General features: G+C 42.2%; 1 protein-coding gene across 2 annotated transcripts; it reads right to left on the bottom strand.

Annotated features, from left to right (window-relative positions):
* Positions 1-1,000: 1,000 nt before the first annotated feature.
* hal (histidine ammonia-lyase) lies at positions 1,001-25,988 on the bottom strand. Of its 2 annotated transcripts, XM_014125863.3 has the most exons (20): positions 25,687-25,988; positions 25,424-25,484; positions 25,087-25,114; positions 24,922-24,996; positions 24,548-24,620; positions 23,432-23,498; positions 23,303-23,340; positions 22,545-22,670; positions 15,970-16,109; positions 15,616-15,663; positions 15,105-15,252; positions 14,418-14,513; positions 14,195-14,253; positions 14,007-14,087; positions 13,689-13,754; positions 10,364-10,529; positions 6,732-6,866; positions 3,161-3,269; positions 1,678-1,747; positions 1,001-1,555 (listed from the first exon to the last, which is right to left on the bottom strand). In XM_014125863.3, the coding sequence occupies exons 1-20, from the start codon at positions 25,931-25,933 to the stop codon at positions 1,424-1,426; spliced, it is 1,965 nt and encodes a 654-aa protein (XP_013981338.1). In that variant the 5' UTR covers positions 25,934-25,988; the 3' UTR covers positions 1,001-1,423. The 2 variants fall into 2 exon arrangements, with proteins under 2 accessions (XP_013981338.1, XP_045544445.1); XM_045688489.2 differs by lacking the exon at positions 22,545-22,670.
* Positions 25,989-26,382: the final 394 nt, after the last annotated feature.

Here is a 26,382-nt window from a genome sequence, read left to right as displayed (position 1 = left end):
CCATGTCCCAATGAAATGGCACCGCATTTTCTTGTACAGTAGCAGCATACAGGAACTTATCCATTTGTTCCTTTGCGTTTCTCAGAAAATACATTACATAGCCTCTGTGTTTGACAGTTGCCCCCTAGTGTTTCTTTTGAAGTAGGCCTATATGTTCTTAGTCTGAATGCCAGTGTCTTTAGTGAACGTTTCACTCCTTGCCACTTCCTTGTCATTGCCAGAGACTGGACTTTCAGCAATCTCAACGTCCTTGCGCTGGATTTACGGCGGAGTTGCTCATTGATTGTTGTAAATACCGTGAATATTTTCCATGACAACATGTGGAGCCTCGAAAATATAATTGCAATTTATAACAAAGTCAAAAACAAACATTTAGCTGTTAGCTAGGCACGTTGTTGTATTTTGAGACTAAATACGTTTTGTGGTTGGAATTGCAGTATGTATTTAGTTTGAGAATTTAGAAGTGAGCTAGCAAATTTTGACAGACTGGTTTTAGCAACATGTTCTGTGGAGAAAAAGTGAGTTTCAATATTTACATAATCGTTGTGATGGGACGATAGATGTGTGATCAGGATCAAATCCTCTGTTCTCATCGAGCTCATTATGATATAACTTTATATTTGAAGATGGCAGAAACCAAGACCAGTCCCCTGGCACATCACGTGGGTACAGGGAATGGATTCGGTAAAGAGACTGGTACCCAGGCGAGCTTGTTCTACCACCAACTCCCAAATCCACTTGAGCGAGTGCGTGATAAAACATTCAGTTGTTGGAAATTCATTGTAGAATTTCAACGGAAACAGTTGAATGCGTATTCCACTATAATTATGAGCATGTTATTAGCACTTTATTCAGTGCTAAAATGTAAAGGGTGCAACCTATTTTGCACAAACATGTAGAATACAGTGTGCACATGTAGGCCTTATGTTGTAAAAATTACATTTGTTTAGAAACATCTTCAGGTGTTGGTCAATTCCAGTAAAAACACAAAACCACTGCCTTAGATTGACTGACTGTATTTACTGTTTAGATTATTCAGGTGGACATTGTAGTTTTAAATCAATATTCACTCTACGTACATAGTCATTTCTGTGTACAATAAGTTCCCCAAATTACTATTAAACAAAGTATGAATATATGAAATAACTAAGGTAATAAGGCAACAAATTATTGTAGTTTATTGAAAAATAAATTCACATTGCTTTTGTGAATAAAGTTTAATACATTAAATCAAGCTCTATCTAGTTTCTGTGACTAATAAGATTACAAATCTACTGTCTAGCCTTAATCAATGTTATCCGACAACTCTTTGTTCAAAACTAGCATGGAATACATGATCATTATTGAAGCGGCTGTGGAAGGAAGAAAACATTTGTCTGAAAAACAGGAAGACAAAAAGTATACATTTAGACAGATGATGATTTCACTCAAGTCGGATGCGTTTCCGTGGTGATGCTGGGGGATCCAATGAGAAGGCAGTAGGAGAGATGGGGCGGGACTCAGGAAGAAGCTCCATGTTGTACTTCTCAATGTATGGCTGAGCCACGTTCCACACCTGAATAACCACACAAAATACACAAACTTGGACAAAAGCATGTGCTAAATTAACATTTTCATTTATTTAAATGAATATAGGCTGAGAGTTATGACCCCACACTATTATGACCCAACACTTGCCTTCTGGTCTAGAAGAAGACGATGGACTGCCTCAATGTCTGGAGACATGAACCTATCCTTGATCCAGGGCCTGAGAAGAGGGGTAGGCAGAGAGGGTGAGGTGAAGAGGGGGAGGCAGAGAAGGGGAAGAGAAGAGGGGGAGGCAGAGAAGGTGAGGAGAAGAGGGGTAGGCAAAGAAGGGGAGGAGAAGAGGGGTAGGCAGAGAAGGGGAGGAAAAGAGGGGGAGGCAGAGAGGGGGAGGCAGAGAGGGTGAGGAGAAGAGGGGGAGGCAGAGAGGGTGAGGAGAAGAGGGGGAGGCAGAGAGGGGGAGGAAAAGAGGGGGAGGCAGAGAAGGGGAAGAGAAGAGGGGGAGGCAGAGAGGGGGAGGAGAAGAAGGGTAGGCAGAGAAGGGGAGGAGAAGAGGGTGAGGCAGAGAAGGGGAGGAGAAGAGGGTGAGGCAGAGAAGGGGAGGAGAAGAAGGGGAGGAGGAGAGGGGGAGGCAGAGAGGTTGAGGAGAAGAGGGGAGGCAGAGAAGTGGAGGAAGAGGGGGAGGCAGAGAAGTGGAGGAAGAAGGTGAGGAGAAGAGGGTGAGGAGAAGAGGGTGAGGCAGACCGGGTGAGGCAGACAGGGTGAGGAGAAGAGGGGGAGGCAGAGAAGTGGAAGAGAAGAGGGGGAGGCAGAGAAGTGGAGGAGAAGAGGGGGAGGCAGAGAAGGGGAGGAGAAGAGGGGGAGGCAGAGAAGGGGAGGTGAAGAGGGGGAGGCAGAGAAGGGGAGGAGAAGAGGGGTAGGCAGAGAGGGTGAGGAGAAGAGGGGGAGGCAGAGAAGGGGAGGAGAAGAGGGGGAGGCAGAGAAGGGGAGGAGAAGAGGGGTAGGCAGAGAGGGTGAGGAGAAGAGGGGGAGGCAGAGAAGGGGAGGAGAAGAGGGGGAGGCAGAGAGGGTGAGGAGAAGAGGGTGAGGCAGAGAGGGTGAGGAGAAGAGGGGGAGGCAGAGAGGGTGAGGAGAAGAGGGGGAGGCAGAGAAGGGGAGGAGAAGAGGGGGAGGCAGAGAGGGTGAGGAGAAGAGGGGGAGGCAGAGAGGGTGTGGAGAAGAGGGGTAGGCAGAGAGGGTGTGGAGAAGAGGGGTAGGCAGAGAGGGTGAGGAGAAGAGGGGTAGGCAGAGAAGGGGAGGAGAAGAGGGGGAGGCAGAGAAGGGGAGGAGAAGAGGGGGAGGCAGAGAGGGTGAGGAGAAGAGGGGTAGGCAGAGAGGGTGAGGAGAAGAGGGGCAGGCAGCGAGGGGGAGGCAGAGAAGGGGAGGAGAAGAGGGTGAGGCAGAGAAGGTGAGGAGAAGAGGGGGAGGCAGAGAAGGGAAGCGAATCGGTGGGAGCCACATAATGAGGGGAAGAGGAGGCACAGAAAGAAGAGGGACATTGGATAAATATTAACCAACTTTCTCAATTATTTCAGAGGACTGAGACATGTGCTGTGTGCGTTAGTGTGTACACACTGTCCAGATCGGTTTGGCTTACTTGACTACGCTGCGTACAAGGTCATAGACCTTCTCCAATGGTGTTGTAGTACGCAGGGGGCGGAGGAACTCAATTCCCTGGCAGGCAGCTAGCAGCTCGATTGCTAGGACTGACGAGGGGGAGAGGAAATGAGATAGGTTATGGACCAATTGTGGACCCTCAGAATAACACGTTATTCACATAAATAAAACACATTTTTCTGATTGGATAAGTATCATCAACAACAGTATTATACAAATTATTATATAGGATAAAATCTAATACAATTTTTGTTGTATTTCTTAGTAATGTTCAATGCATAGAAATATACAAAATAGAGACCAAAAAATCAAAAATGTCCTTTTTGACATAGAGGTAAAAAGTATTTTAAATGTCCAGTGCAGTCAAAAAAACATGATTTTCCTGTATTTTATATATATTTCCACAGTATGAGGTTGGAATAATACTGTGAAATTGTGAAAATGATGATAATGTCCTTTTAGTGTAAGAGCTGTTTGTAAAAAAATAAATAATAATAATAAAAAAAAAAAAATCTCTATATTTTTTTAAAAGCCTGAAATTTCAGCCTGTTTTGGTGGGATGGAGTTTTGACCAGCCTGGTCCCCTCCCCATTCAGACCACTCCCAGAAAATCCTAGCAGCATTCTTGCATGGGAAATATCTCATAAAATATCTCTAAGAAGCTATTTTTGTTTCTTTTTGACAATTTTAATTGAAAGCAATCACAGTAATTGTTACCCAGAAATGATCTGATATTACATTATACTTTTAACACTGGTTGAGCTCTCTAAATGTGGGCTAGTTTTTAAAACGGCCACACCGGTAGAAATCAACTTTTTTTTGTTGCTGAAAGACGATGGCCAGAGTTTACACATGATGTTGCACAATGATTTAAGTCAACGTGCATTTCATCTCTAGGACAAGACAATATATTGAAATAGTGGCGGCAACTTCCTCTGGGGTGTCTTTTAAATATCGCTGACTTGTTGTTTTTCTGTGTTTGCTTGAACTCCACTACTGCAGTTGTCAGTATCACCGTGAAGTTACATATTACCCAGAATGCCCACAGTCAGTAGAAGTAGGACATTTTCACAGTAACTGGGTAAATGTTTCCCAATTCAGATTAAGAAGAACAACCCTGATTACAACAGGTGTAGACCTTAGTGAAATGCTTACTTACAAGCCCTTAACCAGCAATGCAGTTTTAAGAACATACACCCCCCCCCAAAAGTAAGAGATAAGAATAACAAATAATTAAAGAGCAGCAGTAAATAACAATACCGGGGTTATATACAGGGATACCGGTACAGAGTCAATGTCAATGTGAGGGGGCACCGGTGTCGAGGTAATTGGGGTAATATGTACATGTAGGTAGAGTTATTAAAGTGACTATGCATAGATAGTAACAGAGAGTAGCAGCAGCGTTCCAGAGCCGGGGGGGGGGGGGGGGGGGCAATGCAAATAGTCTGGGTAGCCATTTGATTAGCTGTTCAGGAGTCTTATGGCTTGGGTGTAGAAGCTATTTAGGAGCCTCTTGGACCTAGACTTGGTGCTCCGGCACCGCTTGCCATGCGGTAGCAGAGAGAACAGTCTATGACTAGGGTGGCTGGAGTCTTTGACAATTTTTAGGGCCTTCCTCTGACACCGCCTGGTATAGAGGTCCTGGATGGCAGGAAGCTTGGCCCCGGTGATGTACTGGGCCGTATGCACTACCCTCTGTAGTACCTTGCTGTCGGAGGCCGAGTAGTTGCCATACCAGGCAGGGATGCAACCCGTCAGGATGCTCTCGATGGTGCATCTGTAAAACCTTTTGAGGATCTGAGGACCCATGCCAAATCTTTTCAGTCTCCTGAGGGGGAATAGGTTTTGTCGTGCCCTCTTCACAACTGTCTTGGTGTGCTTGGACCATGTTAGTTTGTTGGTAATGTGGACACCAAAGAACTTGAAGCTCTCAACCTGCTCCACTATAGCCCCGTCGATGAAAATGGGGGCGTGCTCGGTCCTCCTTTCACCAATAGTCCACAATCATCTCCTTTGTCTTGATCACGTTGAGGGAGAGGTTGTTGTCCTTCCACCACACAATCAGGTCTCTGACCTTCTCCATATAGGCTGTATCATCGTTGTCGGTGATCAAGCCTTCCACTGTTGTGTCATCAGCAAACTTGATGATGGTGTTGGAGTTGTACCTCATGAGTGAACAGGGAGTACAGGAGGGGGCTGAGCATGCACCCCAGAGGGGCCCCTGTGTTGAGGATCAGTGTGGCAGATGTGTTGCTACCTACCCTTACCACCTGGGGGCGGCCCATCAGAAGGTCCAGGATCCAGTTGCAGAGGGAAGTGTTTAGTCCCAGGTTCCTTAGCTTAGTGATGAGCTTTGTGGGCACTATGGTGTTGAACGCTGAGCTGTAGTCAATGAATAGCATTCTCACATATGTGTTCCTTTTGTCCAGGTGGGAAAGGGCAGTGTGGAGTGCAATAGAGATTGCATCGTCTGTGGATCTGTTGGTGCGGTATGCGAATTGGAGTGGGTCTAGGGTTTCTGGGATAATGGTGTTGATGTAAGCCATGACCAGCCTTTCAAAGCACTTCATGGCTACATACGTGAGTGCTACGGGTCGGTAGTCATTTAGGCAGGTTACCTTAGTGTTCTTGGGCACAGGGACTATGGTGGTCTGCTTGAAACATGTTGGTATTACAGACTCAGTCAGGGAGAGGTTGAAAATGTCAGTGAAGACACTTGCCAGTTGCTCAGCACATGCTCTGAGTACACGTCCTGGTAATCCGTCTTGTGAATGTTGACCTGTTTGAAGGTCTTACTCACATCAGCTGCGGAGAGCGTGATCACACAGTCGTCCGGAACAGCTGATGCTCTCATGCACGTTTCACTTTTACTTCCCTCGAAGCGAGCATAGAAGATATTTAGCTCGTGTCACTGGGCAGCTTGTGCCAAGCTTGTAGAGTCATACCCAAGAAGACTCCAGGATGTAATCGCTGCCGAAGGTGCTTCAACAAAGTTCAGAGGTGATATTTCAGGATTTTTTTTCTTCTTTTTTTTTTTAACTATATTTTTGCTTCATCATTATGGGGTATTGTGTATAGATTGATGAGGGGGAAAAAACGATTTAATAAATTTTAGAATAAGGCTGTAACGTACTAAATGTGGAAAATGTCAAATGGTCTGAATACTTTCCGAATGCACTGTACATCAGTATACATCATTTACTTCTGTTTGTTTGCTACTCACTATTTACATTAAATGCTCAAAAGCAGATAACTTTGAGGTTTAGTGACCGATATAGTACACAGCTCGTGTCAGAAAAACTATTCACCAATGAATTGCGACCTTGCGCAGACAATTCCCAGGTTAGAACCAATTAAATTATGTTGTTGTTTTTGCCCCTTTGTGTGTGAACCCAGCCCCAAAAATATTTCTGTGTGAATTTCACAGAAAAAAATCTGACAGGTAACTAATTAATATCTAGTATCAAAATATTGCTTATTTTCAACAGTAACAAATAATCCAAAGATGAATATCTACTGTATCAAGTCCAAATCAATGGTTAGTTTCCCACCTTGTTCCACATGTTCCACCACCCTGAGGGCTTTCCTGGCGGCCCAGCCTCCCATGGATACGTGGTCCTCTGTGGCTGCGCTTGTGGACAGGGAGTCCACTGAAGACGGGTGGCACAGCACCTTGTTCTCTGATACTACACAAGTGAAACAGGATATAATGATTGATTTGATCAATTTAGGAGTAACGTTTCGGACACGTTTCAGCCATCAAGCCTTTGTACAAGGACAACTTTAAAAACATTACAATACATTCACAACACACTGTGTGCCCTCAGGCCCCTACTCCACCACATATCTACAGTACAAAATCCATGTGTATCTGTGTGTATAGTGCGTATGTTATCATGTGTTTGTGTATGCATGTGTCTGTTCCTATGTTTGTGTTGCTTCACAGTCCCTGCTGTTCCTTAAGGTGTATTTTTATCCGTTTTTTAAATCTAATTTTACTGTTTGCAGCAGTTACTTGATGTGGAATAGAGTTCCATGTAGTCATGGCTCTATGTAGTACTGTTCGCCTCCCATAGTCTGTTCTGGACTTGGAGACTGTGAAGAGACCTCCGGTGGCATGTCTTGTGGGGTATGGATGGGTGTCCGAGCTGTGTGCCAGTAGTTTAGACAGACAGCTTGGTGCATTCAACATGACAATACCTCTCATGAATACAAGTAGTGATGAAGTCAATCTCTCCTCCACTTTGAGCCAGGAGAGATTGACATAAATATTATTAATATTAGCTCTCTTTTTAGGCAGTTTAGTCACATGATTTCTCAATTTGCAATACATTTGCCAATCCGGTTGTGTAGCCAGACTTATTTGCCATTCCTTTTGACTCAACCCTCTCAACCATACCATTTTTCAATTCCTCATCAATTCGCGTGGATTTAACAATTTTTACAGTCATTTTCTTAATGGGTGCATGCTTCACACCATAGTACCCCTCAAAACCCTTCATTAAGCTCGAGACCCTGGGTCTCGACCCCGCCCTGTGCAACTGGGTCCTGGACTTTCTGACAGGCCATTCCCAGGTGGTGAGGGTAGGAAACAACATCTCCACCCCGCTGATCCTCAACACTGGGGCCCCACAAGGGTGCGTTCTCAGCCCTCTCCTGTACTCCCTGTTCACCCATGACTGCATGGCCATGCACGCATCCAACTCAATCATCAAGTTTGCAGATGACACTACAGTGGTAGGCTTGATTACCAACAACGACGAGACGGCCTACAGGGAGGAGGTGAGGGCCCTCGGAGTGTGGTGTCAGGAAAATAACCTCACACTCAATGTCAACAAAACAAAGGAGATGATCGTGGACTTCAGGAAACAGCAGAGGGAGCAGCCCCCATCCACATCGACAGGACAGTAGCGGAGAAGACGGAAAGTTTTAAGTCCCTCGGCGAACACATCACGGACAAACTGAAATGGTCCACCCACACAGACAGTGTGGTGAAGGCGCAACTTCAAACTCAGGAGGCTGAAGAAATTTGGCTTGTCACCTAAAACACTCAAACTTTTACAGATGCACAATCAAGAGCATCCTGTCTCCAGAGGGTAGTGAAGTCTGCACAACGCATCACTAGGGCCAAACTACCTGCCCTCCAGGACACCTACAGCACCCGATGTCACAGGAAGGCCAAAAAGATAATCAAGGACAACAACCACCCGAGCCACTGCCTATTCACCCTGCTACCATCCAGAAGGAGAGGTCAGTACAGGTGCATCAAAGCTGGGACCGAGAGACTGAAAAACAGCTTCTATCTCAAGGCCATCAGACTGTTAAACAGCCATCACTAACATTGAGTGGCTGCTGCCAACATACTGACTCAAATCTCTAGTCACTTTAATAATAAAAAATTCGATGTAATAAATGTATCACTAGTCACTTTAAACAAATGCCACTTTATATAATGTTTACATACCCTACATTACTCATCTCATATGTATATACAGTACTCTATACCATCTACTGCATCTCGCCTATGCCGCACGGCCATCACTCATCCATATATTTACATGTATATATTCTTATTCATTCATCACTACTCTGGACGGTTCTGACTTAGAATATGTGGACAACTACAAATACCTAGGTGTCTGGTTAGACTGTAAACTCTCCTTCTAGACTCACATTAAGCATCTCCAATCCAAAATTAAATCTAGAATCAGCTTCCTATTTCACAACAAAGCATCCTTCACTCATGCTGCCAAACATACCCTCGTAAAACTGACTATCCTACCGATCCTTGACTTCGGCAATGTCATTTACAAAATAGCCTCCGACACTCTACTCAGCAAATTGGATGCAGTCTATCACAGTGCCATCCGTTTTGTCACCAAAGCCCCATATACTACCCACCATTGCGACCAGTATGCTCTCGTTGGTTGGTCCTCGCTTCATATTTGTCGCCAAACCCACTGGCTCCAGGTCATCTATAAGTCTTTGCTAGGTAAAGCCCCACCTTATCTCAGCTCACTGGTCACCATAGCAGCACCCGCCCATAGCACGTGCTCCAGCAGGTATATTTCACTAGTCAACCCCAAAGCCAATTCCTCCTTCGGCCGCCTTTCCTTCCAGTTCTCTGCTGCCAATGACTGGAACGAACTGCAAAAATCACTGAAGCTGGAGACTCATATCTCCCTCACTAGCTTTAAGCATCAGCTGTCAGAGCAGCTCATAGATCACTGTACCTGTACATTGCCCATCTGTAATTAGCCTATCCAACTACCCCATCCCCATACTGTTATCTATTTCATTTATTTTGCTCTTTTGCACCCCAGTATCTCTACTTGTACACTCATATTCTGCACATCTATCACTACAGTGTTTAATTGCTATATTGTAATTGTTTTGCCACTATGGCCTATTTATTGCCTTACCTCCATTATCCTACCTCATTTGCACACACTGTATATAGACTTTTTCTGTTGTATTATTGACTGCATGTTTGTTTATTCCATGTGTAACTCTGTGTTGTTGATTGTGTTGCACTGCTTTGCTTTATCTTGGTCAGGTCGCAGTTGTAAATGAGAACTTGTTCTCAACTAGCCTACCTGGTTAAATAAAAGTGAAATAAAATAAAATACATTAAAAAATTGTTTACACTTGTGTGTATTAGGTAGTTGTTGTGAAATTGTTAGATTACTTGTTAGATATTACTGCATGGTCGGAACTAGAAGCACAAGCATTTCGCTACACTTGCATTAACATCTGCTAACCATGTGTATGTGACCAATAACATTTGATTAGTAACTGGAATAAGCAATTTCATAAATGTGTCAAGTGCAGTGTCTGATTGCTCCTCATTACACACCACGGACCAACAAATATTCAACAATATCACTACAAAACGTATTGTATGACCTCTTATACACTATATTAGACTCAGCCTTTGGAACTTTGGTTTTCCTAGATATGGCTAATATATTGTGATCACTACATCCGATGGATCTGGATACTGCTTTCAAGCTCATTTCTGCAGCATTAGTAAAGATGTGATCAATACATGTTGATGAGCGTGTTTAAATCTAAGTAATACTTTATTTCTCAGTGATAGCCTTCTTTATCACACAATGGGGTTTACTCCTGGGCACCCAAAGACATAATTACATACGTTAGTAAGAGCTGATCCTTTACTAACCCAGGGAAGCAGCTGTACAGTGTGCGATCATGAATCCAGAGTTGAGCCCTCCCTCGTTGACCAGGAAGGCTGGTAGCTCACTGAGAGACGGGTTACACAGACGTTCAATCCTCCTCTCGCTGATGGCTGCCAGCTCATGGACACCTATAGCCAAGAAGTCCAGGGCCTAGAGACAGATAGAGAGCAATAGAGGTATAGGAGTCATCAAATCAAAGTTTACTGGTCACGTACACAGATTCATACGGATTTATATATATATATACACAGTTGAAGTCGGAAGTTTACATACATTTAAATTCAGTTTTTCACAATTCCTGACATTTAATCCTAGTAACAATTCCCTGTCTTAGGTCAGTTAGGATCACCACTTTATTTTAAGAATGTGAAATGTCAGAATAATAGTAGAGAGAATGATTTATTTCAACTTTTATTTCTTTCATCACATTCCCAGTGGGTCAGAAGTTTACATACACTCAATTAGCATTTAGTAGCATTGCCTTTAAATTGTTTAACTTGGTTCAAATGTTTCGGGTATCCTTCCACAAGCTTCCCACAATAAGTTGGGTGAATTGTGGCCCATTCCTCCTGACAGAGCTGGTGTAACTGAGTCAGGTTTGTAGGCCTCCTTGCTCGCACACACTTTTTCAGTTCTGCCCACACATTTTCTAAAGGATTGAGGTCAGGGCCTTGTGATGGCCACTCCAATACCTTGACTTTGTTGTCCTTAAGCCATTTTGCCACAACTTTGGAAGTATGCTTGGGGTTATTGTCCATTTGGAAGACCCATTTGCGACCAAGCTTGAACCTCCTGACTGATGTCTTGAGATGTTGCTTCAATATATCCACATAATGTTCCCATAACGATGGTCATTATGGCCAAACAGTTTTATTTTTGTTTCCTCAGACCAGAGAACATTTCTCCAAAAAGTACGATCTTTGTCGCCATGTGCAGTTGCAAACCGTAGTCTGGCTTTTTAATGGCGGTTTTGTAGTGGTGGCTTCTTCCTTGCTGAGCGGCCTTTCAGGTTGTGTCGATATAGGACTCGTTTTACTGTGGATATAGATACTTTTCTACCTGTTTCCTCCAGCATCTTCACAAGGTCCTTTGCTGTTGTTCTGGGATTGACTTGCACTTTTCACACCAAAGTACGTTCATCTCTAGGAGGCAGAACGCGTCTCCTTCCTGAGCGGTATGACGGCTGCGTGGTCCCATGGTGTTTATACTTGTGTACTATTGTTTGTACAGATGAACGTGGTACCTTCAGGCGTTTGGAAATTGCTCCCAAGGATGAGCCAGACTTGTGGAGGTCTACAATTTTCTTTCTGAGGTCTTGGCTGATTTCTTTTGATTTTCCCATGATGTCAAGCATAGAGGCACTGAGTTTGAAGGTAGGCCTTCAAATACATCCACAGGTACACCTCCAATTGACTCAAATGATGTCAATTAGCCTATCAGAAGCTTCTAAAGCCATGACATCATTGTCTGGAATTTCCACGTTGTTTAAAGGCACAGTCAACTTAGTGTATGTAAACTTCTGACCCACTGGAATTGTGATACAGTGAATTATAAGTGAAATAATCTGTCTGTAAATAGTTGTTGGAAAAATTATTTGTGTCATGCACGAAGTAGATGTCCTATCTGACTTGCCAAAACTATAGTTTGTTGAAAAACTAGTTTTAATGACTCTAACCTAAGTGTATGTAAACTTCAGACTTCAACTGTATGTATATATATATATATACATCAATTGAAATAAATAATTTTTGCATATTGCATTTATATTTGTGTTCAGCTTAACTTTAGAAATCTGTTCCCAAGTAGAGGCTGGTCACAACATTAGCTCTCTAAAATACATTGGTATCGAACATGTTAAGACCCCTAGGAGGGAGGAGATACTGATCATCTAATATTGAGAAGAGAATTGTATTGGATTCACCGTTTGTGCCCCATGTCTCCTAAAGTTCTGAACCAAGAGTTTGATGTCAGGCCATTTCTTATATTAATATGTCACGCTGATTTGTCCTGCCATCCAGGTCTCAACTTGGTCATTTTGTACATGTATATTAGATTCTGTAACTACTACATGTGCCCATGTCATTGATAGACATACACAAATTGTTTTTGGGTCACTGGAATTATATTTACGTTCACCGCGCCTCCTGGGCGTAATGGTCATATGGTATTCCAACAGTTTCCAACATAATCTTTTTTACTGTTGCCTAGGTTTTAACTTGGCCCCATTTGTATGCATATAATCCTTAATGACCATATGTACCCCTGTGATTCATTCTGTCATTGATAGACATACACAAATTGTTTTTGGGTCACTGGAATTATATTTACGTTCACCGCGCCTCCTGGGCGTAATGGTCATATGGTATTCCAACAGTTTCCAACATAATCTTTTTTACTGTTGCCTAGGTTTTAACTTGGCCCCATTTGTATGCATATAATCCTTAATGACCATATGTACCCCTGTGATTCATTCTGATTGATTGTGCATAAAAGTGAATTGAATCGTTTCCACACCCACCATGCATCATGTGCGTAACGGTCATGTGAGGTGAAATGTGTATATTTTGAGATGTGAGCACTCAGTCTGTTTGTTTGACCTGACGAAGATCCGTTTGGGATGGAAACGTTGTAAATAAATCGGTGAATTGTGAGCTTTAACAGTCTTCTTGTTCTTTACTAATATTCTTTATTAGCCCAGCACCTCCTGTATGTTTTTAAGGATGTGCGTATGACCACAAACTTTACCAAGTATTCCCACCCATAATAGAGAGATACATGATTGTATACAAATGTAAGCAAGGTTTGAAATGATTATGTTTTAGTCAAAACATTATATAAATTTGCAGTCTATAAACATTATATAAATTTGCAGTCTATAAACATTATATAAATTTGCAGTCTATAAACATTATATAAATTTGCAGTCTATAAACATTATATAAATTTGCAGTCTATAAACATTACATAAATTTGCAGTCTATAAACATTATATAAATTTGCGGTCTATAAACATTATATAAATTTGCAGTCTATAAACATTATATAAATTTGCAGTCTATAAACATTATATAAATTTGCAGTCTATAAACATTATATAAATTTGCAGTCTATAAACATTATATAAATTTGCAGTCTATAAACATTATATAAATTTGCGGTCTATAAATGATTTGTAATCATGTTCCGGCCCCCCAAATATCTGCTCCAGAAAACAAATCAGCCCGCGGCTGAATATAGTTATACTGTCTTTCATCGTCTCACATAGTTCTAAAACTCAGGAATACTCAGTCCACCAGAAGCTTTTGATACCTTGGCTGGGTATTCTCCATGGAAGTTTCCTCCTGAGATGGTCTCTCCTCTCTCTGCAAACACCATCTGTTTCAGACATTTAAGGATAAAACTGTCACAGAAGGTAGAAATCGTCAAATTTGGTCAGGGGGAATAGTTGGTGAATAGTTTGGACACACACACACACACACACACACACACACACACACACACACACACACACACACACACACACACACACACACACACACACACACACACACACACACACACACACACACACACACACACACACACACACACACACACACACACACACACACACACAGTGAAGGATACAGGGTTGTCGGTGGCGCTGTTGATCTCGGTGTTGATGATTTTCTGGGTAAAATCTATTGTGTCGTTCACAATACCGTGGACCTGTGGATGAAAAGAAAAGACCAGGCTGAGTCGAGTCCTGACCTGGAGGGGATTCTCTGTGAACTAAATATGAAACTCTGTGACCTCTCACCCCTATGTTAAGTCACCTGAGGACAGCAACGCATGGTGTAGGCATCCTGGACTCTGTCACAGAACCGATGGCTCTCTGTACAGGAACAACAACATTACTTTTATTGTCCAATTAATACTTTATCCCAAATCCTCCAAAAGACAGGCACACACACACACACACACACACACACACACACAGATTGGAGAGGTTAGAGCAGAGGGTCAGCCATAGTACAGCACCCTGATCCAGTCACTCACCTGCGATCTCTGAGGGGTGGTGGTCTGAGTCCAGTAAGGCGCGGAACCTCATGGCCACTTCTATCTGTCCTGGATGGGGCCGCAGAGCGTGGATATCTAGAATGATGGAGGACAGTTAGCATAGCGTAGCTAAATCAGTCTGAATGATGGAGGACAGAGTTAGCATAGCGTAGCTAAATCAGTCTGAATGATGGAGGACAGAGTTAGCATAGCGTAGCTAAATCAGTCTGAATGATGGAGGACAGAGTTAGCATAGCGTAGCTAAATCAGTCTCAATCATGATGTTTTAGATCGGTCGTTGTGGTCGGCAGTTGGTAAAAGTGCTAGAAAATTACAAAGTTGTGGTTGTATGTCCCGCAGTGATCACCTACACACACTAAAAGTATATTTTTTTATGTGCGCTGCCCTATGGGACTACCAATCACAGCCGGTTGTGATACAGCCTGGATTTGAACCAGGGTGTCTGTAGTGACGCCTGAAGCACTGAGATGCAGTGCGTTAGACCGCTGCGCCACTCGGGAGTCCTTATATGCATCCCCTTGAGCGCCTCAGCAGGGTTAACTAACGCTAACTTTAGAGTGAACACTAACCCTCCATGCTCAAAGGCTTGGAAAGTCCCCTTGAAAACCTCCAGGGTGATTGGGTGAAAGCACACACATACACACGCATCCCTCCGTCTCGTCTCACCACTGTCGAAGGCCTTGGAGGTCCCCTTAAGCACCTCCAGGGTGATAGCAGCGATGATGTCCGCCTGCCTGGCGATGGCCTGGGCTCTCTCCACCGCCTCTGCCCCCAGAGACGTGATCATCTGGGTACCATTAATTAATGCCAGGCCCTATGGGCAGGGGAGAGAGATGGCTTTTAACCCAATCCCCACACAAACATCCCCTTGGAAACCAGGGTCAGCCCGAACAACTGTGGTCCAGAGAGCTGAACTGAAGAAGAGTTGATCCAACACAGCCCAGTGACATGCCAAATATAGGAGTCTCATCCCATCAAAACACCTATCTCAAGGACTGGAGTTAAACACCTTTGTTGTGGAAAATCAGAGAACATTCTGTTTTATCAGCAGCCATTTGCAAACTGATTGAAATTGGTTTGTTGTAAACGGTACACAAATACACAGTGTGAACTCAAATCAACCGCTCCATAGAGGGACAAAGAACAACAAAAGAGTAGATGAGTGTGTTCGCTTTACCTCCTTGGGCTTCAGTGATATTGGCTTGAGTCCATGAGCCTCTAGTACCTGCGTAGAGGGATGAAAGGGGAAAACAGGGGGAAAGGAAAAGTTCAAGGGTTGAAGAAAAACAAACATGTTTTCTCATCTGACCTCTCAGTAGTCAGTCTACCACTGTGTTGATCCCAATGTCAATATTTTCACTGGGGATATTGTGCAATGTCCCAATCATCCAGGCTCATTGAGAAGTTCCAGTGACATCAGTTTGTTAGTTATACAGTTACACGCTGTCGTTATAAATAACAATTTGTCCTGAATCGCCTGGTTACATAAAGGTAAAATAGAACATTAAATAAATGCAGTGATATGGCTTACGTATTTGGCGTCGGCCCATCCACTCTTGGGCGACCACATCTTGCCTTCTCCCATCAGCCCCAGAGCCAGGTGGGAGAGAGGGGCCAGGTCTCCGCTGGCACCTACTGTCCCCTTCTCAGGGACGAAGGACAGGCAGGACGCTATGAGGGGAAGACAGAGATGTGAGAGAGAGACCCCAGTCAACGTTTCCCTGTTTCTGTTTGTTTAACGTTGTTGTTGTTTTTTCAATGAAAGACTCTCTGAAGTGGCCCCTTCAATGGAAGTAATGGAAGCAAAATAAGCAATAGAACCAAAAGAACCTATGGAAGCAATGGAAGAAAATAGAAGAAAATAACTTACGGAACCAAAAGAACCAATGGAAGCAATGGAAGAAAATAGAAGAAAATAACTTACGGAACCAAAAGAACCAATGGAAGCAATGGAAGAAAATAGAAGAAAATAACTTACGGAACCAAAAGAACCAATGGAAGCAATGGAAGAAAATAGAAGAAAATAACTTACGGAACCAAAAGAACCAATGGAAGCAATGGAAGAAAATAGAAGAAAATAACTTACGGAACCAAAAGAACCAATGGAAGCAATGGAAGAAAATAGAAGAAAATAACTTACGGAACCAAAAGAACCAATGGAAGCAATGGAAGAAAATAGAAGAAAATAACTTACGGAACCAAAAGAACCAATGGAAGCAATGGAAGAAAATAGAAGAAAATAACTTACGTAACCAAAAGAACCAATGGAAGCAATGGAAGAAAATAGAAGAAAATAACTTACGGAACCAAAAGAACCAATGGAAGCAATGGAAGAAAATAGAAGAAAATAACTTACGGAACCAAAAGAACCAATGGAAGCAATGGAAGAAAATAGAAGAAAATAACTTACGGAACCAAAAGAACCAATGGAAGCAATGGAAGAAAATAGAAGAAAATAACTTACGGAACCAAAAGAACCAATGGAAGCAATGGAAGAAAATAGAAGAAAATAACTTACGGAACCAAAAGAACCAATGGAAGCAATGGAAGAAAATAGAAGAAAATAACTTACGGAACCAAAAGAACATATGGAAGCAATGGAAGAAAATAGAAGAAAATAACTTACGGAACCAAAAGAACATATGGAAGCAATGGTTACTCCTAGGAATAACACTGGATGGTCAGTTATCATGGTCAAGTCATATTGACAAAGTTGCTGTGAAGATGGGGAGAAGTACACTATATATACAAAAGTATGTGGACAACCCTTCAAATTAGTGGATTCGGCTATTTCAGCCACACTTGTTGCTGACAGGTCTATAAAATCGAGCACATAGCCATGCAATCTCTAGCCATGCAATCTCAATAGACAAACATTGTCTCTGAGCCCGGACCACTCAAGGACATTCAGAGACTTGTCAAATCAAAGTTTATTTGTCACGTGCGCTGAATAGAACAGGTGTAGACCTTACAGTGAAATGCTTACTTACAGGCTCTAACCAATAGTGCAAAAAAAGGTATTAGGTGAACAATAGGTAAGTAAAGAAATAAAACAACAGTAAAAAGACAGGCTATATACAGTAGCGAGGCTATAAAAGTAGCGAGGCTACATACAGACACCGGTTAGTCAGGCTGATTGAGGTAGTATGTACATGTAGATATGGTTAAATTGACTATGCATATATGATGAACAGAGAGTAGCAGTAGTGTAAAAGAGGGGTTGGCGGGTGGTGGGACACAATGTAGATAGCCCGGTTAGCCAATGTGTGGGGGCACTGGTTGGTCGGGCCAGTTGAGGTAATATGTACATGAATGTATATATGATAAACAGAGAGTAGCAGCAGCGTAAGAGAGGGGTTGGGGGGGCACACAATGCAAATAGTCCGGGTAGCCATTTGATTACTTGTTCAGGAGTCTTATGACTTGGGGGTAAAAACTGTTGAGAAGCCTTTTTGTCCTAGACTTGGCACTCCGGTACCGCTTACCATGCGGTAGTAGAGAGAACAGTCTATGACTGGGGTGGCTGGGGTCTTTGACAATTTTTAGGGCCTTCCTCTGACACCGTACCAGGCAGTGATGCAACCAGTCAGGATGCTCTCAATGTTGCAGCTGTAGAACCTTTTGAGGATCTCAGGACCCATGCCAAATCTTTTTAGTTTCCTGAGGGGGAATAGGCGCTCTTCACGACTGTCTTGGTGTGTTTGGACCATTCTAGTTTGTTGTTGATGTGGACACCAAGGAACGTGAAGCTCTCAACCTGCTCCACTACAGCCCCGTCGATGAGAATGGGGGTGTGGTCGGTCCTCCTTTTCCTGTAGTCCACAATAATCTCCTTAGTCTTGGTTACGTTGAGGGATAGGTTGTTATTCTGGCACCACCCGGCCAGGTCTCTGACCTCCTCCCTATAGGCTGTCTCGTCATTGTTGGTGATCAGGCCCGAAGCCATTCATGCGTTGTCGTGGCTGTGTGCTTTGGGTCGTTGTCCAGTTGGAAGGTGAACCTTCACCCCAGCCTGAGGTCCTGAGCGCTCTGAAGTAGGTTTTCATCAAGGATCTCTCTGTACTTTGCTCTGTTCATCTTTCCCTAGAACCTGACTAGTTTCCCATTCCCTGCCACTGAAGAACATCCCCACAGCATGATGCTGCCACCACCATGCTTCACCGTAGGGATGGTACCAGGTTTCCTCCAGACGCGACGCTTGGCATTCAAGTACAATCTTGGTTTCATCAGACCAGAGAATCTTGTTTCTTATTGTCTGAGAGTCCTTTAGGTACGTTTTGGCAAACTCTAAGCGGGCTGTCATATGCCTTTTACTGAGGAGTGGCTTCCGTCTGGCCACTACCATAAAGGCCTGATTGGTAGAGTGCTGCAGAGATGATTGTCCTTCCAGAAGGCCAACCATCTCCACAAAGGAACTCTGGAGCTCTGTCAGTGACCATCGGGCTCTTGGTCACCTCCCTGACCAAGGCCCTTCTCCCCCGATTGCTCAGTTTGGCTGGGCGGCCAGCTCTAGGAAGAGTCTTGGTGGTTCCAAACTTCTTCCATTTAAGAATGATGGAGGCCACTGTGTTCTTGAGGAACTTCAATGCTGCAGACATTTTTTGGTACCCTTCCCCAGATCTGTCCCTCGACACAATCCTGTCTCGGAGCTCTATGGACAATTCCTTCGACATCATGGCTTGGTTTTTGCTCTGACAACTGTGAGACCTTATATAGACAGGTGTGTGCCTTTCCAAATCATGTCCAATCAATTGAAATTACTATAGTTGGACTCCAATCAAGTTATAGAAACATATCAAGGATTATCAATGGAAACAGGATGCACCTGAGCTCAATTTCGAGTCTCATAGGAAAAGGTCTGAATACTTATGTAAATGTGATATTTCTGTTGTTGTTTTTTTAAATACATTTGTAAACATTTCTAAAAACCTGTTTGAGCTTTGTCATTATGGGGTATTGTGATGTCATTATGGGGTATTGTGATGTCATTATGGGGTATTGTGATGTCATTATGGGGTATTGTTTGAAGATTGATGAGAAGAAAAAAAAAGATTTCATCCATTTTAGAATAAGACTGTAATGTAACAAAATGTGGAAAAAGTCAAGGGGTCTGAATACATTCCGAATGCACTGTATGTCTGTTACAAAAATATGTTCAGCCATTTTTGACAGAAATATCATCTGTACTACTTGTTCAGGCTTTGATCTTGTCCCATCTTGATTACTGTCCGGTAACATGGTCAGTTGCAGCCAACAAAGACCTAGCAAAGCTGCAGCTGGTTCCAAACAAAGCAGCACACCTTGCCCTGAACTGCACACACATAACTAACATCAACAATATGCATGATAGTCTTCCATGGTTGAGGGTTGACGAGAAATTGACTACTTCTCTTCTAGTCTTTTGAAGAAACATTTGTGTGCTGAAAATGCCAAACCACTTGCATAATCTATTTGCATTAACTTACGACAAACATACCCCATCAGACCAGTGGAGGCTGCTGAGGGGAGAGGACGGCTCATAATAATGGATGGAACGTGACGAATGGAATGGCATCAAATACCTAGAAACCATGTGTTTGATGTATTTCATACCATTCCACTGATTCCGCTCCAGCCATTACCATGAGTCCGTCTTCACAAATGAAGGAGCCACCAACCTCCTGTGTACCAGACACGCCACTATGGGTTTCTTCACGGTACCCAAACCAAAAACAGATTTAATGCTTCGCTCAGTTATCTAGTGTCATACTCCATCTCCGGCCTCTAGGTCATCAGGCTGCTGATTATCCTGCACACCTGTCACCATCGTCTCGCGCACCAGCGCCTCATGACACTCACCTGGACTCCATCACCTCCTTGATTATCTTCCCTATATCTGTCACTCCCCTTGGTTCTTTCCTCAGGTGCTATTGATTCAGTTTTCATGTCGATGCGTTGTTTGTGTTTCGTTTATTTATTAAAACCTGTTGAGGACAGACGTTCCGCTAGCGGAATGCCTCGCCAATATCCAATGGTAGAGCGTGGCGAGAAATACAAAAACCTCAAAAATGCTATAATTTCAATTTTTCAAACATATGACTATTTTACACCATTTTAAAGACAAGACTCTCGTTAATCTAACCACATTGTCCGATTTCAAAAAGGCTTTACAGCAAAAGCAAAACATTAGACACAGCCAAAAATAATCACACAGCCATTTTCCAAGCAAGCATATATGTCACATAAACCCAAAACACAGCTAAATGAAGCACTAACCTTTGATGATCTTCATTAGATGACACTCCTAGGACATTATGTTATACAATACATGCATGTTTTGTTCAATCAAGTTCATATTTATATCCAAAAACAGCTTTTTACATTAGCATGTGATGTTCAGAACATGCATTCCCACCCAAAACTTCCGGTGAATTTACTAAATTACTCATCATAAACGTTGACAAAATACATAGCAATTATTTTAAGAATTATAGATACAGAACTCCTTTATGCAATCGCTATGTCAGATTTTAAAATAGCTTTTCGGCGAAAGCACATTTTGCAATATTCTGAGTACATAGCTCAGCCATCACGGCTAGCTATTTTGACACCCGCCAAGTTCGGGGCTCACTAAACTCAGAATTACTATTAGAAAAATTGTATTACCTTTGCTGATCTTCGTCAGAACGCACTCCCAGGACTGCTACTTCAACAACAAATGTTGTTTTTGTTCCAAATAATCCATAGTTATGTCCAAATACCTCCGTTTTGTTCGTGCGTTCAGGTCACTATCCAAAGGGTAACACCCGAGCGCATTTCGAGACAAAAAAATTCAAAATGTTCCTTTACTGTACTTAGAAGCATGTCAAACGCTGTTTAAAATCAATTTGTAGGGTATTTTTCTCATAAAATAGCGATAATATTCCATATATATATATATTTGGCATGTCACTGGGCTGTGTTGGATCAACTCTTCTTCAGTTCAGCTCTCTGGACCACAGTTGTTCGGGCTGACCCTGGTTTCCAAGGGGATGTTTGTGTGGGGATTGGGACAATAGTGTATTCATTCAAAGAGGAAAAGAAAAAACAGCATGGTCGCGGGACCGCGCATATCCAATCTCTTTGTCACCAGGCAGACCACTGACAAACTGTGCTAGTATACTCTGCCCAGAGACAGGAGACGCCTCAATCCGCTTTCTGAAGGCTTTAGAGAGTCAATGGAAGCCTTAGAAAGTGCTTCGTAACAGCTCAGATACTGTAGTTTCGATAGAGAACCAAAAGAAGAACTACAAATTTACAGACAGGCCACTTCCTGCTTGGAATCTTCTCAGGTTTTTGCCTGCCATATGAGTTCTGTTATACTCACAGACACCATTCAAACAGTTTTAGAAACTTCAGAGTGTTTTCTATCCAAATCTACTAATAATATGCATATTCTCGTTTCTGGGCAAGAGTAGTAACCAGTTTAAATCGGGTACGTTTTTTTCATCCGGCTGTGACAATACTGCCCCCTATCCACAACAGGTTTTAAAACACTCACTCCCAGGACTTGCTCTCAGCTCTCAGTGCACTCGTTACATTTATAGAGAATGGAACGCATCGTGGAATGCTCTGCCACTAGAGGTTACAAAGCCAAAAAGAAAGCTTAGCTTTAAAAACACAGCGTCTCTCCTTTTTCTAAAGATCTAATTTAACTGTACTGTATATAAGAATATGAATCATGTGTAAATAGTATTTGTGTTGTTTCTTGGTGTCTTTCCTATATACAGTTTAACTCTTATTTTATTAAAACATTTTATTTTAAATGTAATGTTATCTTATGTTGTTCTTGTCTATTACTGTTCTGTACTTTGTTATGTATTTACACGTTTTAAGTGGACCCCAGGAAGCGTAGCTGCTACATGTGTAGTAGCTAATGGGGATCCTAATAAACTAAACTAAATGGAACCAAAATAACTAATGGAATCAACGGAACCAATGGAACCAAAATAACTAATGGAATCAACGGAACCAATGGAATCAAAATAACTAATGGAACCAACAGAACCAATAGTACCAATGGAATCAATGGAATGTAGGCTATCCCTGAGGTGAAGCTGAGGTGAAAGTCAGGGTTAAAGAGTTTACCGTTGAAGGCTTGGATCATTCTGTGCAGGGTTTCCAGGGAGATTCCACTGTATCCTTTAGCCAGGACATTGATCCTCAGAGCCAACAACATCCTGGTCCTTTCTGGGCTCAGTGGGTTGCCCACACCTAAACACCAGAGCGTAATGGGAAAGTTTCAAATGAATGCGGTCCTATCTATGGTATAATATGAGTGTCATGTTCTGACCGAGGTAAGCTGTTATTTTCTATGGTAGAGTAGGTCAGGGCGTGACAGGGGGTTTATTCTATGTTTTCTATTTCGATGATGTTAGGTTCTAGTTTTTGTATTTCTTTGTTGGTTTGTTTGGGATGATCTCCAATTAGCGGCAGCTGGTCCTCGTTGTCTCTAATTGGAGATCATACTTAAGTAGGGTTTTTTTTCCACCTGGGTTGTGGGATCTTGTTTTTGCACAGCTCTGTAAAGCCCACAGAACGTGACGTTTGTTTTCCGTTTGTTTGTTATTTTGCTTTAGTGTTCGGAGTTAAAATAAATATTTATTATGAGCACTCAACATGCTGCACCTTGGTCTACTCCTTTTGACAATCGTCACAATGAGCCACAAAACAAGACCAGTGAATATAAAATAATGGATATATTCATAGCGAATATACAAGTATTACAAAAAGACAGACTTGAATGAATTAAAATCAGTTTTTTTAGGTATATGCTTTAGGTAGTGGAACACATGGGCCAGTTAGATATTAGTACCTGTAGCTTGGTTATACGTTAGGTCACTAACCTGCAGAGTGTGATCGCACCAGATTTTCCTGTAGCTCCCTAAGGGAATACAACACATGGACACATTGTAAGCAAACAATGCATCAATCTTATCAGACAATATTCAGAGAAAAAAGATAAAGTACTGTACTTGAGCTTGTGGACAGGAATGACAGTCCGGGCAAATTTACCAAACCCTGTAGTGATTCCATAGACAACTAGAGAGACGAAAGACGGTTGCATGTAGGTCAATTATCTGATGACAGTGAACAATTTGTTGCACTCTCGCACCCAGGATAACTTTACTCAGGTGTTTACCATCACAGTCTATTGCATATTATGTTAAAATTAGTGCAAATTTCATTATATAGGGGTGGATTGTCAACAGTATGGTTCACAGATAATATATGCTATTCTATAACCAATTTTACATATGTGTGTTAAACTGTTATTCAGTATTATTGTTTCTTTTTCGATTGACCTTCTTCTGTTATGGGTACATGAATAGTTCTATAATCATCATGACAGGATTCTAACTTGGATTCTAAGGATTCTAAATTGGATTCTAACTAGGATTCTAACTTGGATTCTAACTCGGATTGTAAGGATTCTAACTTGGATTCTAACTAGGATTCTAACTTGGATTCTAACTAGGATTCTAAGGATTCTAACTTGGATTCTAACTTGGATTCTAACTCGGATTCTAAGGATTCTAACTCGGATTCTAAGGATTCTAACTTGGATTCTAACTAGGATTCTAAGGATTCTAACTTGGATTCTAATTCGGATTCTATGGATTCTAAGTTGGATTCTAACTCGGATTCTAAAGATTTTAACTTGAATTCTAACTCGGATTCTAAGGATTCTAACTTGGATTCTAACTTGGATTCTAACTTGGATTCTAAGGATTCTAACTTGGATTCTAACTCGGATTCTAAGGATTCTAACTTGGATTCTAATTCGGATTCTATGGATTCTAAGTTGGATTCTAACTCGGATTCTAAAGATTTTAACTTGAATTCTAACTCGGATTCTAAGGATTCTAACTTGGATTCTAACTTGGATTCTAAGGATTCTAACTTGGATTCTAACTCGGATTCTAAGGATTCTAACTCAGATTCTAAGGATTCTAACTTGGATTCTAACTTGGAGTCTAAGGATTCTAACTTGGATTCTAACTCGGATTCTAACTTGGATTCTAACTCAGATTCTAAGGATTCTAACTTGGATTCTAACTTGGGAGTCTAAGGATTCTAACTGTTCTAACCTTTGTTCTCCTTGACGATGGTGTCCAGAAGCTCTCTGGATTTCACAACTCCGTTCTCTGCTTCTGAGGTCAGCTGAAAGGTTAGGTACAGGAGGAAAGGAGAGGACAGGAAGAGAAGGATTGGGTAATGATATGATCAGCACATCATGGACATGATAGCACAACTAGACTACAAGCTTGTTGATCATTACTTTAAATCTGTTTTTGGTGATCAACTGTTTATATGTTGTTGTTTTTTTTAAACAGTTACAAAAGGGCAAATACAGACAACTTACTTTTTCCAAGAAATGCCCCAAAATGAATATATATATATATATATATATATATATATATATATATATATAACCAGGGAAAAATATGAAATAAATAATGACCTTAATCTTGTACAGACCCCGTCCTAAATTCACCAGGTCTGTCGAAGTCAGACTGTTGCCATCTAGGAAAAGGTTCTGAAGAGAAGAAAGCACGTGTTGCTTATGAACTGATTAGATATGAATTAAACAGCATGTAAGGCAGTGTTATACGCCAGTAATACTCACATCGTCGGATTCTCTGTATGCAGCTGTCCTGTTTGATAATGGTTAGGGATATGGACCAGAAATTACGCTATATTAACCCTCAAATGACTACAGCATAATGTCTCAATCAATAACTTAAGTACTCACCTGGCATGAGCAGGCTACTAAGACATATTCTGATATGGGTATAATGACTACCTATCTTCCATTTATGGCTAGCTAATATGAGATTTAGAACAATTTTATGACACACATTTGTAGTCAAATTATAGTCATAATCCAAATGCGTATCTGGTTAATTAATACCATTCCATTCCAACATTGACATGAGCAGTTCAATGTGACACAAGAAGGATACAGGTGTGAAACTCCAGGCTGGTATGGAATGAAATCTGGAGACATGGTATCCCCTTCGATGGCTACAAATCGATAATATAAATCAATATATTAATAGACATTCTACCAAAAAAACACATAGGCTTTCTATTGTATTGCGCACTCAAATCCTATTCTATTGTAGACCTTGCCATGTTTCCTTAAGTTTTCCAAGGGAGAAAATAAGTTATTCTGTCCACCTTCTAAGTGGTACAAAATAAAATAAATTGAATATAGACGAATTACCAATTTCGACGAAGTCATTGTCCTCGAGGACATCCTCTATGGTGTCATCACCGTCCAACAGCCCCTGTCCCTGGCACCTCCTCGTGACAAACCGAATGTCTTTCACCGCGTTGATGCCTCCGTTGTCGGGCTTGTTCTTGGTGTAGCGTTTGAGCGCCTCGTAGCCCAGCCACTGGATGGTGTAGGTCGGGTCGCGGCAGGGAACAGCCAGCCATTCGTCCCGAATGTGAACCGTATAGCGAGGCATGGCGCGTCAGTTAGGATTAGGTTAGTGTAGTGTACTAAAATGACTCTCGAGCGTCTTTCGCTATCCAAGGTACCAAGTTCAGGGGCCAAACAGGCAACAGCCAATCAGGGGTGCGCACGGGAACCACGCCTCATTGTTTAGCTTGTTCCAAGGTGCAGTGGAATTTACTGGATTCATGGAAACCTTGGTGCGTGTAGGTCCTACAGTCCATATACAAGAGTATGTGGACACCCCTTAAAATGAATGGATTTGGCTATTTCAGCCACACCCGTTGCTGACAGGTGTATAAAATCGAGCACACAGCCATGCATTCTCCATGGACAAACATTGGCAGTAGAACGGCCTTACTGAAGAGCTCAGTTGCTTTCAATATGGCACAGTCATAGGATGCCACCTTTCCAACAAGTCAGTTTGTCAAATTTCTGCCCTGCTAGAGCTGCCCCGGTCAA

This window comes from Salmo salar, chromosome 10 (assembly GCF_965601325.2).
Source record: "Salmo salar chromosome 10, fSalSal1, whole genome shotgun sequence".
In the NCBI taxonomy this organism is placed as follows: Eukaryota; Metazoa; Chordata; class Actinopteri; order Salmoniformes; family Salmonidae; genus Salmo; species Salmo salar.
This window is presented reverse-complemented; position numbering and strand designations above follow the sequence as displayed.

What these genes read in the sequence shown, in the direction of transcription:
- hal (XM_014125863.3), bottom strand. Translation starts at nt 25,933, where the DNA reads ATGCCTCGCTATACGGTTCACATTCGGGACGAATGGCTGGCTGTTCCC. An exon ending in AATGATCCAAGCCTTCAACG is followed by an intron (nt 16,110 to 22,544) that starts GTAAACTCTTTA and finishes TTCCCCTCATAG; the next exon opens with CGTCCTGCCTGTCCTTCGTC. An exon ending in TATCACTGAAGCCCAAGGAG is followed by an intron (nt 15,253 to 15,615) that starts GTAAAGCGAACA and finishes CCCTGCCCATAG; the next exon opens with GGCCTGGCATTAATTAATGG.